Source organism: Lissotriton helveticus, chromosome 9, assembly GCF_964261635.1.
Source record: "Lissotriton helveticus chromosome 9, aLisHel1.1, whole genome shotgun sequence".
Lineage (NCBI taxonomy): Eukaryota > Metazoa > Chordata > Amphibia > Caudata > Salamandridae > Lissotriton > Lissotriton helveticus.
Genome location: NC_136070.1, coordinates 1,171,931,412 through 1,171,947,553, shown reverse-complemented (window position 1 = coordinate 1,171,947,553; position 16,142 = coordinate 1,171,931,412). Strand labels below are relative to the sequence as shown.

At 44.4% G+C, this 16,142-nt stretch overlaps 1 protein-coding gene across 5 annotated transcripts in view; it reads right to left on the bottom strand.

Moving 5' to 3' along the window:
* LOC144782331 (inter-alpha-trypsin inhibitor heavy chain H4-like) overlaps positions 1-16,142 on the bottom strand; it is a 473,908-nt gene that overhangs the window by 400,910 nt on the left and 56,856 nt on the right. For all 5 annotated transcript variants that reach the window (XM_078661646.1, XM_078661649.1, XM_078661648.1 and 2 more), the window contains exon 3: positions 1,661-1,765. In XM_078661646.1, coding sequence (XP_078517772.1) covers positions 1,661-1,765 — 105 coding nt within the window. The remainder of the gene's footprint in view (positions 1-1,660; positions 1,766-16,142) is intronic.

Genomic DNA, 16,142 nt, shown 5'->3' with positions numbered 1-16,142 from the left:
TAATCTGTTCAATTCTTGTCAAAATCTCTGCTCTGGTCAGCAAGAATAAAATTACCGTCCAGAGGCATGAGTAAGACATTTGGAGATACAAATATCAATAGATCCATAAATTAAGCACATGTCTACAAAAAAAGTTGGCATACCCAACAAATATGTTATGTTGTCTCCCGTAAATATAAGACAACATGTGTCACTATCAATGATTGTGTGTCTAGTCGACAATCTTAGGGGGATGTTTACAAAGAAGTGGCGGAGCATGTCATTAGCCTCTTTTGCTTAACGACATGCTCTGCCACTTCTGAAAAGCAGGGCTGCACCATGTTTACAACAATATGGTGTAGCCCTGCGCTTACCCCCTACACTTTAAAGCCTAGCGCCAATGCAGGCACACTTGCACCATAGTGCAAGAGTGTCTGCATGCAGGAGAAGATTATTTATGTGCAGGAATGTCCCCCTTCCTGCACATAAACATTCTTTAAATGCTGCTTAGTAACTTCTATGTGTGCTGCTTAATGCAGCACACAGAAACGTTGGAAAGAGGCATTTAAAAAAATGATTATTTCTGTGCAGGAAGGGGGACCTTGCTGTTCATACACAATCATTGGTGCTTTGGTGTTTCCATGTGTGCTGCGTTGTGCAAAAACAGCAACAACGAGGAGAAATTAAACATTTCTCCTCGTTGCGCCAGGGTAAGACCAGGTTTTCCCTGGTCTTAATTGTGGAGCAGCCTCCTATTTACGCCTCTCTTGTAAATAGGAGGCAGCGTCAGAATCAATGGGAGTTGCAGTGGAACGCCCACAGCAACACCCATTGCCCTTCCCTTTCTCGCTAAACATAGCATGAAAGGGGGCCTTATTTACAAGGCTGCGTTAAGCCACGTTAAGAGGTTTAACGCTGCCTTGTAAATAAGGCGAGGCCCCTATCACCATCACAAGGTCACTGAAAGGGGCTTGTAAATATGCCCTTTAGTTCCCTGTATTTCCAAACTGAAAGACGTGCACAACTCACACAATAATGCAGTCCATGGCAAGGGTTTTCATTCCAAAATGAATGCACATTCACATTTTCACTTAAGTACAATATTCACTTTCTGCTTCCGAAGACAGACATCTCTGAAAGAAGTTCAATAGTCATGTGTGTTTTGCTATGTCATGTCGGCCTTATGTTGCGTGATTGATTACATTAACAAAAAATAACTTTAATGTTGTGGCAATGAACGTGACTGGGATAAATAACATCTGTCCTATTCACAGAGGCATTTTGAAGTACATAAAAACATACATCTGTGGTACTCTTTAATGTACTCATACACAGCTTTTTGAATTAGCTCTCAAAATATTTAAAATGGGAATATCCATGCAATGTTCAGTTTCGCTTTCATTAGTTAGAAAATTGACTTCTCGGAGCTGCTTCACATACGCATAAGAGAAAACAAAATAATACAAGGCTACAATTTTACATTCTCCAAAATGTATTTGTGATATTACACTTTCCTCTATATAGTTCGGTAGAAATAAAGTCCTCCCAACACCTACCCACATCTTGCATCTAAAGTTATCTGAAATATTAGACTACAAGGAACTCAGCTTAGCTCACGTCATGAACCTTTTTAGTTAAGCCCGTACACAAAAGTATTTTACTCAATAAAATTGATCCTTACTTGACCAGGCCAGCACTTTCCCCACGGGAGATAGCTCGATTGTACTGCTCTTGTGCTTCCTCTTTTTTCTTGATAGTCCCTGGGTAGTTCACTCCATCAATGGTCCTATGAATAAAGGACAAGGCAGATTTGGAAATCAAATGAATCAATAGATTAAAGGGACATACTTTCCCCAGCTTTTATGTCTCTGGTGCTAAACTTGTAGGTGAAATTGCAGCGAGTCTGCCCTGTGGTCACCGAGCAACTAGATTGCATATCTTTTGGAGGAAACCATTCAATGCCTGGAGTAAGTCAGAACTACTTGGAGAAAATACTTTAAAATTGATATTTAGGAATACTTCACATGAATTACACCAAATCTAAACTCACTCGGATATGAATTTATTTAGAAAAATGGAAAAACAAGAAGCGTTTGGCAAAACAGGAATGAGTTGGTTTAATTAAACGCAGCAGCCAGGAGAACAGCTACAGAGGCATGTCTGAAGCATGTGTCGATATACCGAGGTTTTGGCCGGCATTATATATAGTTCTTGAACTGCAATAACCAATTACACATTTTCTAGGCAAAGTCATGAGCCACAAATTCAACTATCTGATAAGGGGGCATAGGTGGCTCTCGACTTTGTGCAACCTAATGTGGGCCAAAGTGTGTGTGTCCAGGCGTCTGGCATAGAAAGCGCGTGATCACTGCGTGTAGTATGCATGCTGTGTTCTGATTGGCTGAGTGTTCCTAACTACATGTGGCATCTGACTTTGTGGTATTTTGGGAACGTGCCCCCCTTTGGCCAAACGTGTTTTATTGGGGCCAATCTCCTCGAACCTGTTAGGGTGTAGCTGCCTATCTGTGGGATCGATCTGGTTTTTCCCTGTTTGTGTGTTTGTCTACGGGCTAAGTGTAATCCCACCTGTAACCAACCAATCAGTAGGCACGGGTTTGGGTTGTAAGACCTGTCTGAACACCTACATCTGACTAGGGGTTGATGGAGATGTCATCTCGGGTGTATTCAGCAGCAATAATAAGAGTTTGCTATTACGTGTGTATATAACATGGCAGTCAATGATATTGCATTTACTGACATTTTTATTATTATGCATACATTTGTCATGACGTACACCGACATCGTATTTACCGGAATTGACATTGTTATGTGTACATATATTGTGACATAAATTGACATCACATTCACCAAATTTGATATTGATATGTGTACATATATTATGGCATAAATTGACATCTCATTCACCGATATTAACAAGCAAACTCTATATAATTACTGATTCATGTGATTATTATTTGAAATTGTTCTAATATTGCATAATATTTTTGAGTTACAGCAGGTAAGAGCATTGCCAGCGTATGAAGCCCAACATAGGTCTAATTCAATATTTCCTGAGATGCATCAATACTGCTACTAGATTGAACTCATAGATCTGCTACGGCCGGAAATTCTTCATTTTTAAAGAGCTGTGCCCTCACTCCACTTCGATTGACCTCATACATAGATCCACTGATCACATGTCAAAGCATTGTATGTATGTCAAATCATCAATACAATTTTTTACAGCATCAGAATGTCCAAACTTTAGGATTGTTTGAAGGATACCTCTGTACACTAGACACCAGAAAGAAACATTCCCACAACGATTTTATGCCAGAATTAGAGTTTTGGAAAAAGGAGTACATTTTCACATTTTCACTAAGGTAAAATATTCACTTGTTTAACTTCAAGGACAGACATCTCTCAAGGATTTTCAGTGGCCATTTGGTTTATAATAATATTTGCCAGGATTTGCCAATAACACCATCACATTTGTCCCATTAGTCCACTGCAGTGGTAGATATTCAATATATCCATGGCTGCACAGTAGTCTGCTCCTGAGAGTTGCCACATACACAAGCTTTTGGTGGAAAGTTCATCTTTTTATTTACTCTACCAAACCACAGCTGCTCATGAGAGATGCACTTTCACCAAATCCAGAAAGAAACATTTTATATTCCAAATGAAATTTCTAGCTGGCCCTGGGGCTTAGCTGCACACTATTTATTACACCAGAGTCACCAAGAAGAGGTCATCACAAATTTGAAACTATGATTTATCTATGAAACCATCCACAAAGTTATATCATGCCATTTCTAGCAACCACAACTATATAATGACCTTTGCCGTCCGTTTTGTGCAATTTGTGGCATAGATATACTGTTTGCTTCAAAGTTAAATTCTTTTACTCCATCCAAACTCCAACCTACATCAAATGTAAAGTATCCTCCTCGATCTTGGTAACCTTGCATCATCAGCTTCAGATCAGTCCTCTACTCTTCACTTAAATCAAACCATGGAATATATATTGATGTCAAGAATTCAACCTATCTGATCTAATGAAAACACCAAATCAACAACCAACCATATCATCTAAATGTTGTCTCAGAAGTAATCCCTCTAAGCTTAGCACCTCACCCTAAATCTAACCTCTCTGCTACAGAATATATAACCTATCAACATCCTGACAAAAGGTTATTTAAACACTTCCACCTAGCATGCCAGGTTCCTCCTACCTAATATAGTTTCCACCACCTTGCCCAACCCATCTCCATACTGTATTACACCTAGTTAACTTCTCTCAGTTGATCTGTTCATCCTCAGCAAAACCTAACACCTTGCACCTCATTCTTATTGCATCTTCTTAACAACTATGCCTCATCCTGATATGTCTCACTTATATTTCTCCTTTCTGTCTCACATCCTCTTCTCATTACGTGCTCTAATTTGTTTTACTTTAACACCTAACCCTCTTCATTACAAATTCCTATGAAATCACCCTCCTTGCCACACTCCCTCACTTTGCTTACAACCTACCTCTCCTCCTCTTCCCATGGTATCTCTCCTTACCAGCCTCTGATTCACTCCAATCCTGTATGTAAATGTTTAAACTGAATATCTCTTTCCCTCTACCATCTCTTACTGCCAACCCCCACTCTCCAAACCTAGCATGACAAAAGCCTCATCTTGTACTTCCTCCTACTATACCCATACTCCTATCATTTTAGCACTGCACCTATCCTTACTCCAGCAGCTTATCATTTCATGATTTCACCACTCTTTTCATCTCTTCCCTCTCAACACCTAACCTTCTAGTCTTCAACTCCTTAGTCTCCCTCGCCGTTCCTCTAACGTCATTTCTCTGCTTGCTGAACTCAGAGAATGATTCTACACCATATTTTTGTCTTCACTCGAACTAGAAACATGCTTAGTCCATTATAGATGGCACACCAACTCTCCATTCTTCTCATTAATGCAAAATCTTGCAACCAAACCAAACAAAGATATCAACAACCTCCTATCAAACTCGGATATTGACCTACTTTTCATCCTTGATATCTAGCTCAGGAGGGAATTTTGGACCTATCCTATACTAATCTATCCTTGTTGATTATAAAATGCTCATAGGAAATACAAGCACTAAGAATACTAAAGGAGGTGTACCTATGTTTCATGGAAGATTCAACTAAAAATGAATCCTCAATTGTCTTTCTCCAGTCGTCCAATGCTCTCATTCACCTCTTAATTTCACTTTGCCTAACAGCTTCAATCTTACAATCTCACATTTCCAGACCTATTTGTATACTTTGCCTCAGACAACATGTTAAAACATATATTGGCATAGCGGGGAACTTCAGTACCATGTTTCACAAAAATATCTCTCTATTTCCAGTTGTATCCAACATGTAACTGCTGAAAAAAATAGTTACGAGTCATACTACTCAAGTTGATGTATTTCAGATGCAATATTTTGCCCCAATTATTATTATCTCATTTACCAGCAAATATAATGTGTGTTGGGCTGGTAATGCCAAGGGATCATGGCACAACTCAGTTCAACATCCCACAATACCACTTCGATGACCACATGGCTAAAACATCTGTCAGACCATTAAAATAACTTGGTTTGCTGATGATTAAATGATTTGTATTGAGTTTTATCAACTTTAGACATTAGCAGATGTAGCAGGATGAGAGCAACACATGGGTGGCATTCTTTTTTAAGCACAAACAATCGCCTAATAGTAAATTTCACTGGCTTATAATGATGTAAAATGCCAGAGTCCTTCGGCTACGTGCTGCCCTGTCAAAATTGTCTCCCTATGTGTCCTAGAAGGATGAGGGGAACCCATTGAAAAATGGGGATGGGTTGCAGAACTTGGAAAAAGAAACTAGGGAAAGCACAAGCGATTATGATATACTACTTAGCATATTATGATGGAGGGGGGAGGGTAGCCAGGGACCTATGACCTTTCAATGTGCCCCTGTGAGTGAGAGATGTCCTTGTTAGCCAGTTCTTTGTCCTAAATAGGCATAGTATCCCAGGCAGTAGCTTTAAGGCGCTGGTGTATACAACGGACCTCCTCCCATTGCAGTGCAGCGCTTTCTGCAACTTCCCATCGAAGTAGTATGTTGCGCCATTGAGAGAGAGCGGGGGTGTTGGTCTTTCCAATGCGTGCTTAGTAAATGTTAGGCCAGTAGGAGGGCGAGGTTGGTGAACCCTGTGATTTTTTTTTGTCGTGGAAAATACTTTTAGGCAGCAGCTACTCATGAATTTAACGTGGTAAGTTCTGTGACCGTGGTTAATGCAGTATATATTATGTGCCAATAACCTGCTAGGCTGGGGCAGGACCAAAGCATGTGCAGAAGGTTGGCAACCTGGGGGAGACATCTAGGACAAGTGAAGTTGGCTGCAGGAAACATATGATTAAGTTGAGAGGGTGTAAGATAGAGCTTGCAAGGGATCATATATTGCATTTTCTTAATATGGGCATTCTTCAAAACAGTCTTAGAGGTATCCAGGGCTCTAGACCATTCAGTATCATGAAGAGGCCTTGTAAAGTCCTCCTCCTAGAGACCACAAAGGTTAACTAGAGAGATGGCCGTGTGTTCACTAATTAGCTTTTTAATAAGTTGATCTCCCCCCCCTTTAGGTATAGAGTGTGTATCACCACGTAGGTAGGCGGTTCTTCATCTAGTTTTCTCCATAATGATCGAGTGCCGCCAGCAATTGTCCATATGTTGGTAACTGTCCCGGGGGAATATTTTGGTCCTGACAAATTTGCTCAAAGGTAATGGAAAAGGTCTCCTACCATTTCTAGGCAATGTGCATGCCATTCTGACAGCTGCACACCAGCAAGCAGATCTAAATGCCCTGGAGGGGAATTATGGGGCGTATGGGACGATTTTACATGTGAGCTGGAAACCCTAATTAGATATGTAGGGACCAGGAGCAACGTATCAGGATAGTGGGGTGTAAGTTTTGGCATATTATATAGGAGGGGCGAGGACCATCTCCTGTGCGTGTCTCAGAAAGGTTTGATCCTGCCAGCTATCTGGATACCCATTGACGCTGTGCCGCTAGGTAGTACGCTTCGAAGGATGGTACCACAAGTCCAATTTGACCCATCGGCAGTTAAAGTTTTTGAAGAACCACACGTTGCTCCCCCTCAACCCACAATAAATCCCTCAAAAATTGATCCAAAGTGTGGGAAAATGTTGCGTTTGGGAAACACCGGAACATTTACAAAATAATATAGGAGGCGCAGAAGGATGATAATTTTAGAAAGTCCTATCATGCCTGTGAGTGCAAGTTGGAGACAGTACTCTAAGTGGATTTGGGATCTAATGTATCTTATGTAGGCACATTTCATGTTACCCTCAAACAGATCTTTTTGGGAGTGGTATAAACGTACCCCTAGATAATGGACTGCAGCTGTCCTCCAGGTTAGCTGAGTGTCACCCATCTGGATTACCTGAGGGGGTGGGCATTGCTGCAAAATGGAAAGACACATTATTTTCCCCAGTTTACTCAGAGGTCAGCTACTTCCTCAAAGTCCCAGAAAGTAGTTGATATTAAGGACTGCTGAAGCATCTCAGATATATAATAATAATTCATCTGCATAGAGCGAAACAGCATGTGTGGTTCCGTCTAGAGGGGTCCCCAACTGTTGGCCCTCCAAGTGAAGGTAATGGGACAGAGATTCCATGGCAATTGTGAATAGGATTGTGAATAGGATAGGGGAGAAAGTGATGTCCTGATGGGTGAAATCAATCAACTAATGTGTGCCTTAAACAATGAGTTTGTGTACAACTTCGTATAGGTCAGCAGGTTCCGGCCCAGGCCTCCTGCCTGTACAACCTCAAACAGGTACACACAAGACAAGGAATCATCGGCCTTCTTGAGGTCCAAAATGAGGCATGCTGACTGCGGGTACAGCAGCGAGGTTTGGTCAGGATGAATGAGGGCAGGAAGTTAACTCAAGCATTAATTCTCTAGGATTTTGCAGAGCCCAATATGACCACCGGGCGCTAGGAGGGGAGTTGGGTGAACTCCCTATCAGGATTCAGCAGAGCTGAGAGAAGAGATTCCTTCAGAGAGGCTGGGAGTATGCCAGTGCTTATGGCTTCATTGTACACCTCAACTAAACATTAAGCCAGCCTGACAGAGAACCGATCATAGTATTCAGTTGGAGACCCTTCTAGCCCTGGGATATTATCACAAGCTAGGTCATGTATTGCTTTCTTTACCTCAACAGTAATGAGTTTGTCTAACTCCTATTGTAGCAAAGCGTTAATGGTGAGCAGGGGAAGGGGTGTTAGGGAATGCCAGGGGGTGGGGTGGGAGGTGCCCTGTATAGTATGAACTAAATGCTTGACTTGGTTTGCTACTGTCTTACCTTAGCTCAAGTCAACAATGTCTAAACACACAGTGATCTCGGTTCAGGAGCTGCATATCAGACTAATTTAATTCTTTGATAAAAACATAATATTGTTAATATGGAAATCGATGTATTCATCAATGAAAATGAAATCTCCTTATTAACAGAAACGGCCATTGTGAACTCCATATCAACCTTGACTCACAAATATGTAGTAAAGCAGGCCCCGAGAAGTAGGTTCATGATTGCTGATTTATGGGTCACAGGTGGGAGGGTGTGTAGCTGGCAGGCAAACACTCGGGTAGGAAACTCTTGATCCATCCCATGCATAGGCGCAGACAATCAGGACCTAGCACATGCAGTGATCACATGCTCCGCCAGCTGGACATCTGGAAACGTTATCCACTGGCCACATTTTGTCTTCGTGAGGTCAAGACCCCCTGTAGTAACCATTAGACAACTAATTTTAGACTCCAAAGCCAGCAACCAACATTCCTCACCATATGTGGTATGCCGGAAACTTTTCTAACCCATCATGTTTAGTATAAAGGAAGGACACAGGCTGATTGTAAAAGGAGACAGTCCTCAGATCTCGTGCATGTAATTGTTCTACCGGCCATAACATTTAATTAAACAAACTGTTTCTGTTTTGCCAAGGGATTTCGAGCTTAAGCAACAATAGCATAATTGAAACTAAGATGACTACTCTCTCCAAACAATATGGAAAAGCAAGCTGGATGACACCAGAAATCCATCATTTAGAAGGCAATGGAAAAAAGTAAACCGCCAGAAGGACAGTCTGAACTTGGAATATCTACAAAAGGAACAGTTAGGAATCTTGTAAGGCTCCACTTCATCCTGTCTGATATGAGGCAAGAAGCCAAACCAAGCATCAAAAACCACTCACATAGAAGAACTATGCGACTCCTGTGCTGCCTACTTCATCTCAAGGCCAAAAACCTGTAAAGATACATAAAGAATAAAGATACATTAGGAACAAAGATACTTTAATATAAAGACTATCGGACCTGAAGAACTTGGAACACCTCATATCCTATCATCCCAAGTAACGAATCTAGGTGTGACAATAAAAGCAATTTTTCCCTGATACCACCAGTGTTCTAAATTATAAAGGGCTAATTTTCTTTAACAAGTTGCCTACATTGACTGTTCCTTTACTGAGACGTAAAACAGAGCAAAACGTGGAAGTCCTCATTAGATGAGGACTCTCCAAATAGACTATGCTAATATTATATGATACAAGTCTTCCACCAAGTAATTTGTATGCTACAAAAATCCAGAACACATTTCTGAGTCTACTTCTTAGCCCCTGGTCATGCATTTTCACTTAGCTTTAATTTCTACACTGACTGACTGCACGGAGCGGTTAATGAAGGAGGAAGAAGGGCTTAAGGGAGGCAGGGACAGGTTTAGGTCTCGGTAGACCAGGACTTATGTGCTAATTGAGGCCAAGTCTCTCACTGGTTGAATATTTTTGGCACCTTTGCCCAGTCACAATTTTTTCATTCATACTTGGTAACTTTTTTGGGAGCTCGGATGCCCACGGTGGGTGAAGGCTGCAGGGTGTTTCAGAAGAAGGCGCCATTGCAGGATAACTTCTCCACAAGTCCGGCTAAATCAGATTTGCTGCTACAGAAAAACTCTGAGTGGGAGAAACCTGACTCTTCAGTGCAGCAGCAACACACCATGGTCAAATTCAGTTAGCAGGTTTGTTCGGGTCCTCTGGAGGCCTTTGTAGCCGAAGCTTTGAAGTCCCAGGTTTTCTGGGAGGTAGAAGACATCCATACAGGTCCAGCCAATGGGTGCAGAACATCCTGGAATGCAACAGGGGCTACCAGTAAGATCCAGTGCAGGTTCAGTTGGAACTGGTCAGCAGGAAATCTTCTGGAAATGTCTCCTGTCAGTTTTTATTTCCCTGTTGCTTGAACAGCAGGTCAGCCATATGAACCTTGGAGTCCACTTCATTGTCCTTGGCTCAACAGAGTGAGAGAGAGAGCAGATGCAGTCCTTCTGGGCTCCTCTCAGGTCTCAACCAGCTAGTACAGTCCTCTTTCAATCTCCCTCAGGTCTGGGAGTGCTCTGAGGAGGGTACTGGGAAAACTACATTTACGTCTGGCACTAGGTGTGGGTGGAGGTGACTCCTGGCTTTTCCATAACCAATGGGGTGGAAGTTCCCTGGGGTTAACATACCCATTTTTGCAGCATTACCTATGTGCCGTTCTACAAACAATACCTCAGTGCACCTCTTTGCCTAAATCTAAGATGGTGATTTGTTTCTCCACTTGTGTAGAGCTTGTGTAACCACCCCAGAGATATTGCTGTGGAAATTAAGAATGCTTCCTCTGTGGTCACTTCAAGCTAGTTCTGGGGGCAGCCCCTTCACCGCTGGGATTGGAGCCTGCAGGAGCGGCTGGTCCATTTGGGCGGAAGGGCCCCGCCTGCCCCCTTTTTCCCCATAGGAACAGTGTTTTTCAGACTGAACAAAAGTCAGCCAAACAGAAACTATTCACTTTCAGTTTAAGCAGCCAGGAGACACACATGTGCATTTAGTGCTGGCTCCTGGCTGCTTGAACTGAACTTTGCTGGGCTGAGAAAGTCACAGCTCAGTTGGGCGTGACTTTCTCAGCTCAGCAAAGGTTGCTGAGGCCCTCTCCTCAGTGATGCAGGATTGCGTCACTGATTGCCTCGCACCTGGGCGCTTCAGTTTTAATCCCTGAAGTGCCCAGGATCAAGTGTCAATCAGTGACATCATCACAGAGTGGGGTGGGGGTCAGTAGTCTCCCTGACCCCATCCCCCTCTGTGATAACGATAGAACTGCTGCCTTCCCTAAGGTCAGCCAATGAGGGAAGGCAGCAGTCCCAAGCCTCCTGGAACCTCCGAGGCAGAGCAGAGCTGGCTAAAGGTAAGTGGAATTTAAGTTCTTTTTACATTGTTTGGTGCGTGCGTGCATGCGTGCATGTGTGAATGTTTGGGAAAGAGTGTTGTGAATGAATGTGTTTGTGTGTGTGTGCCTGGTTGTGAGTGTTATGTGTATGTGAGCTGTGTGTTTGTATGTCCCGTCCGCACCCCTCCACCCAAAACTTACCGGCCGCCACTGAGAGCCTGACTGATTAGGAGAACAAAGAAGGGGCCTGTGCATTATTACATTTGATATTGCATTCCAGTGTTTCTCTTTGGAACAGCCAAACTTGCCACATTGAAAATAGGTTAGATATGCTCATGACTATAGTACATGTTAAACACTATGGCCCTGATTATATGTCTGGCAGTCTGGGGACCATCAGACTCATGGAGGCATGGTAGTGTTGGAACAGCCACTGCCGCACCCACACTCAAACTGCCCTATTACAACTAGGGCAGTCGGACCACCATCCCTGCATCAATGCCGCAAGGGAAGCACCGTTCCCTGGTGGTGGCACGGGGGTATAAAAGCAGCAGTAGGCTAACAACCATGGCAGAGAGGGCCTCTGGGCCCTGTAGTGCATGCTGGGAGGCATAACATATGCCCTCATGTATGCATGCAACACAGTTCCTGCATGGCATAGACTTTCCAGTCTGTGCTGTGCAGGGACTACGAATCTGGGCCAGAGTGTTTACCAGCTGATATTTTTAAAACTAACATTAACCTATGGGCACCTCTATAACAAATCTCATAAGAACAACAGTGAGAGGCCTAATACCAGATTCATGGAGGACAGCTATTATTGTGCCTATTTACGAGAAAGACGATAAATCTTCACCATCATATTATAGACCAATCTCCTTGCTAGATTCCAGCATCAAGATTCTGGGACGAGTCCTCCTGTTCCGTCTGTAAGTTTGGGCTGCTGAAAATAATATCTTCGCAAGGGTACAAAAAAGCTTTAGATCAGTAATCGGTACAGTGGAAAAGTACCTCAATCTCTGCTTCATTCCAAATAAATATGTCAACCTTGCCTTTATGGACCTATTGAGTGCGTTTGATTTAGCAAATAGCTAGAAATTAACTGTCTTAATGGAACAGATGGGGTGAAAACGAGCTGTGCACCTTAATAAAACGCTTGCATAATGTTGCATCAGTCAAAGCCCGCTATGGCCCTTTAGGTGAATGCACGTTTTGTTTTTTCTCAGAGTTTTGTACAGCGTGAACTGGACCCGAAGATATCAGGTATCAGAGCGATTTACATAAGCACCAGTTTAATTACAGATGGACACATTCATTTTTGGGGAGATTAAGGGGCCAATTACGATCTCGCTAGGAAAGCCCTCTGTACGACTCTGATCCAGAGGGCTTTCAGAGTGAACCGTGGTCCGGGAGTCCGAAAAAGCGAGTACGATGCATCAGTATGCCTCCCGACTGGGTTTGCTCGCACTCCCACTGAACTCTATGGGAACCTATATACTGGACACGTACACAGGCTCCCATAGCAAAAAGGGGTGGGTGGGGGAAAAACATATGCCCTGTGGTGGGAACCCTATGGTGTCCGCCACACTGTGCATGCTTGGATCGGTGGGACCCATGGGCACACCCCGTAACAGATTTGGAGCCCCCCGAAGCATGATTCCGACAGTCATTTCGTCTTGCTGAGACCAAGACGGTGCAGCTGTCTGAATTGTGCATCATGCTCGCTCGGTCATATTATGGCTCCATAGCCCGGCACGATACGGCTATAAACAAGTCATACGGACAGGATCGGGTTTGGAAATAATTTAGACGACACATATGTGATCTTCACATAGTACTTGGTCATTCAGATCTGTGTACGTTTTGGACGGAAAAAAGTGCTATGAATCATGTCTGGGAAAGCCAAATCTGATTTGGAGGCCTTCCTGACAACATCGCTATCAGCCTTAAGTGATTTGCCCAGAATCACAGAATGTTGAGTGTCATTGCCGAGACTTGAACCCAGTTTCTCAGCTTTGAGGTTGACCACTTTAGCCGTAAGGCTACAGCCTCTCACTTCCAAATTAAACCACCTGTGGCAAAAAAGGGGGGGATATTAGCCCCCTTTTTGTTTTTACTTTACATAAATGGTGGTAATAAATGTTTTTTATCCAAGGTAAAGGGCATACCACAAATGGGAACGAAGCATATTCCCATTTTGTTATTTGCAGATGATGCGGTGCTAATTGCCCTCCCAGCAAATGGTCTACTGGTTGTATTGGATTCTTTCCTAACCTTCATGGAAGATTTACACTTGAGGGTGAACATCTCAAAGTCATATATTATGGCATGTAAGTGCCACCAAAAGCATGCTAAAAGCAAGCTCATCTGAGCCTGTCTGCTCCAGGACGGTGCCAAGACAAGGGATGTTGGCAGTTGTAAGTTCAATTACAATTCTGCTATGGTAAGGCAATATCTGCATGCCCAAGTTATGGACCTTCAACCCAGGAACCATAAGGAGGCTTGCTCGGCTAAACTTAATCGGGTTGATAGTACATTAGGGCACTGTCAGAACTGTATGTTTTCCTTTAATTTTATGTCCCACCTTATCTCAGTGAATTCCTTAGTTTGCCCTATCTGCTTGATGAGGAAAGATCTTTTAGTGATAGTGCCAGAGAAGCAGACAACCAGATGCATAAATGCGGGGCATCAATCAATGCCCGCTCCCTCAATGTAGTGCTAGAGGCACTCTTATTGTCTGACACTAAGAGATGACCTTTGACTACCACTATTTTAATTGACTTTGGTGTGTTATGTTATACTAGCCTGAATGTACAACGTCCTGCATATGCCTTGTTTATTTAAAAGATTTATTTCTTGCTTGTAATCTTGCAGTCTTTGAGTGGGAGCTGTCACGGAATAGGACAGTCTTGCCAAGAACAGAACATGCAGGATGTGCATTTGAAAGCATGAGAGAGAGAAAGGTGTGGAATGTACTTTTTGGTCTCGAAGTGCAGGGTTATGAGCAGTGGTGCACAAATGTGCACTGTGTTGTACATTGAGAGATGTATGTGATGCTATAAGCAGTGGTGCACAAATGTGCACTGTGTTGTACATTGATAATTATTATTAATTTCTTACTATTGGTTTTGACATGGCCTCATGTCATTCTGATTTCTGACTCTGCCTGGCTTTAGCTTTATCTGCACGCACAGCCAGGCTCACAAATTGTTTGGGTTAATAACATTCAAGGATTGTTTTTGTGAGAGATTGTTTAATGTACCCTGGAAGGCTTTCATAAGCTTCGTCAAGATAAAGGCTGGAACATGCAAGAAATTAGAGGGGATGTGGGAACTCCTTCTTGCCTTGGAATGCTTGCTTGGAAGTAAGGTTAGTCTTGTGTCTTAAGTTAGTATTTTGTCTTAAGATAGTATTTTGTCTTAAGTTAGGATTTTGTCTTAAGTTAGTATTTTGTCTTAAGTTAGTATTTTGTTTTTGTGGGGGCGCTGGACCTTAATGGCTGCTCCAGGGTAAAGCTCTCACCTAGCCGGGAGAACAGACCACCATAATCCTCATCCTGCCTTCCAAACCTTGCCGCAAACATCACCGTTGGGACGGAGAACCTGCACTGCAGACTCGGTGCAAATTTCGGCTCTGCAGCTGCCCGGGCGTTCCCGATCTCGCTAGAGAAGCTGCTGCGGACCGGAGGTGGGACGGCGGCTGGTCCCCTCGGGCGGCTTGGTGAACAACGCGAGGTCGGGAACTGTGGGCCGTAGAGTCGACACACCGTAAGCCCGGCACTGACCACCCGACATCAGCTGAGTGCCCCTCACTGCTGTGTGCGTTGCTTTGGCCCCTGACTGCCCGCTGGGGCGCATTCCCGGAGGGTCTGGGCAGCTAGCTACATCGCCACAGGTGTCGCTGCGGGGCGGGGGGTGTACGCTGCGAGAGCCGGGGACTGAGCGGCAGCCGGGACTGGTCGCCATTTTGTTGCTCCGGTCTGTAAGTCCCCCCCCTCCTGGGGCATCTACGTGCCGCCTGCCCTGAACGAACTGTGGGCCCTCTCATTCCGAGGGGAGCGCTGGCGTGGGAGGCCGCCAACTGGAGCGGGCCGGACGTGTGAGGTGGCTGAGCGGCGTACTGTAGAGACCTGTGCTGGGGATAGCCACCATTTTGAAGCAGACCGTGATACTGCCCCTGCATCACTGACCCCGCCGCCCGTGGCACTGCCAGGCCGGTGCTTATTGCAGTCATCACTTTCAGGTAGGGACCCTTGGACCCCCGTGGACGGCTGTCTCCTGGGGGTGGAGGGGGCTAACGCTGATCCTCGCGGCGGCGCATTTTTTCATTTAGCTGCGCGCCGGCGGGCCTCAAGCCCTCACCCTTTTCCACTGGAGCAGGAACCCTCGCATTGACACTGACGTTTCAAGAAGCTGAAGAGACGAGTGGCTATTAACGGCGCCGGGGGGGACACCCTCGCCGACTGGGTGTGCACGGACTGTATAGCGGGGCCTATTTTACACCCCCATGGCTGAGTGGTGGTGGGGCCACGCGCGCCCGAGTTGACTTGGAGCGAAAGCTCACATACACTGGATCTACGAAAGTAGCCGGGCAGGCGTGACGGGGCTCCCTGCCTCCCTCCTACGACACAACCCGATACCACGCACCCCGCAACAATGGGCAAACCGGACCCAAGACAATCCAAACTGCCGTTTGATGAGCGCAAGACAACGGGTGGGCACTCAAAAAACCAGGGGGATGACGACCCGCCGGAGACGCGGGATGACAGCTGGAAAACTCTACTGGTGAGCATGCAACAAAGCCTCACTTCTATTGACTCCAAAATTGACTCCATGAATCACCGACTAGATAATGTTGTAGCGAAACTTGACTGGCA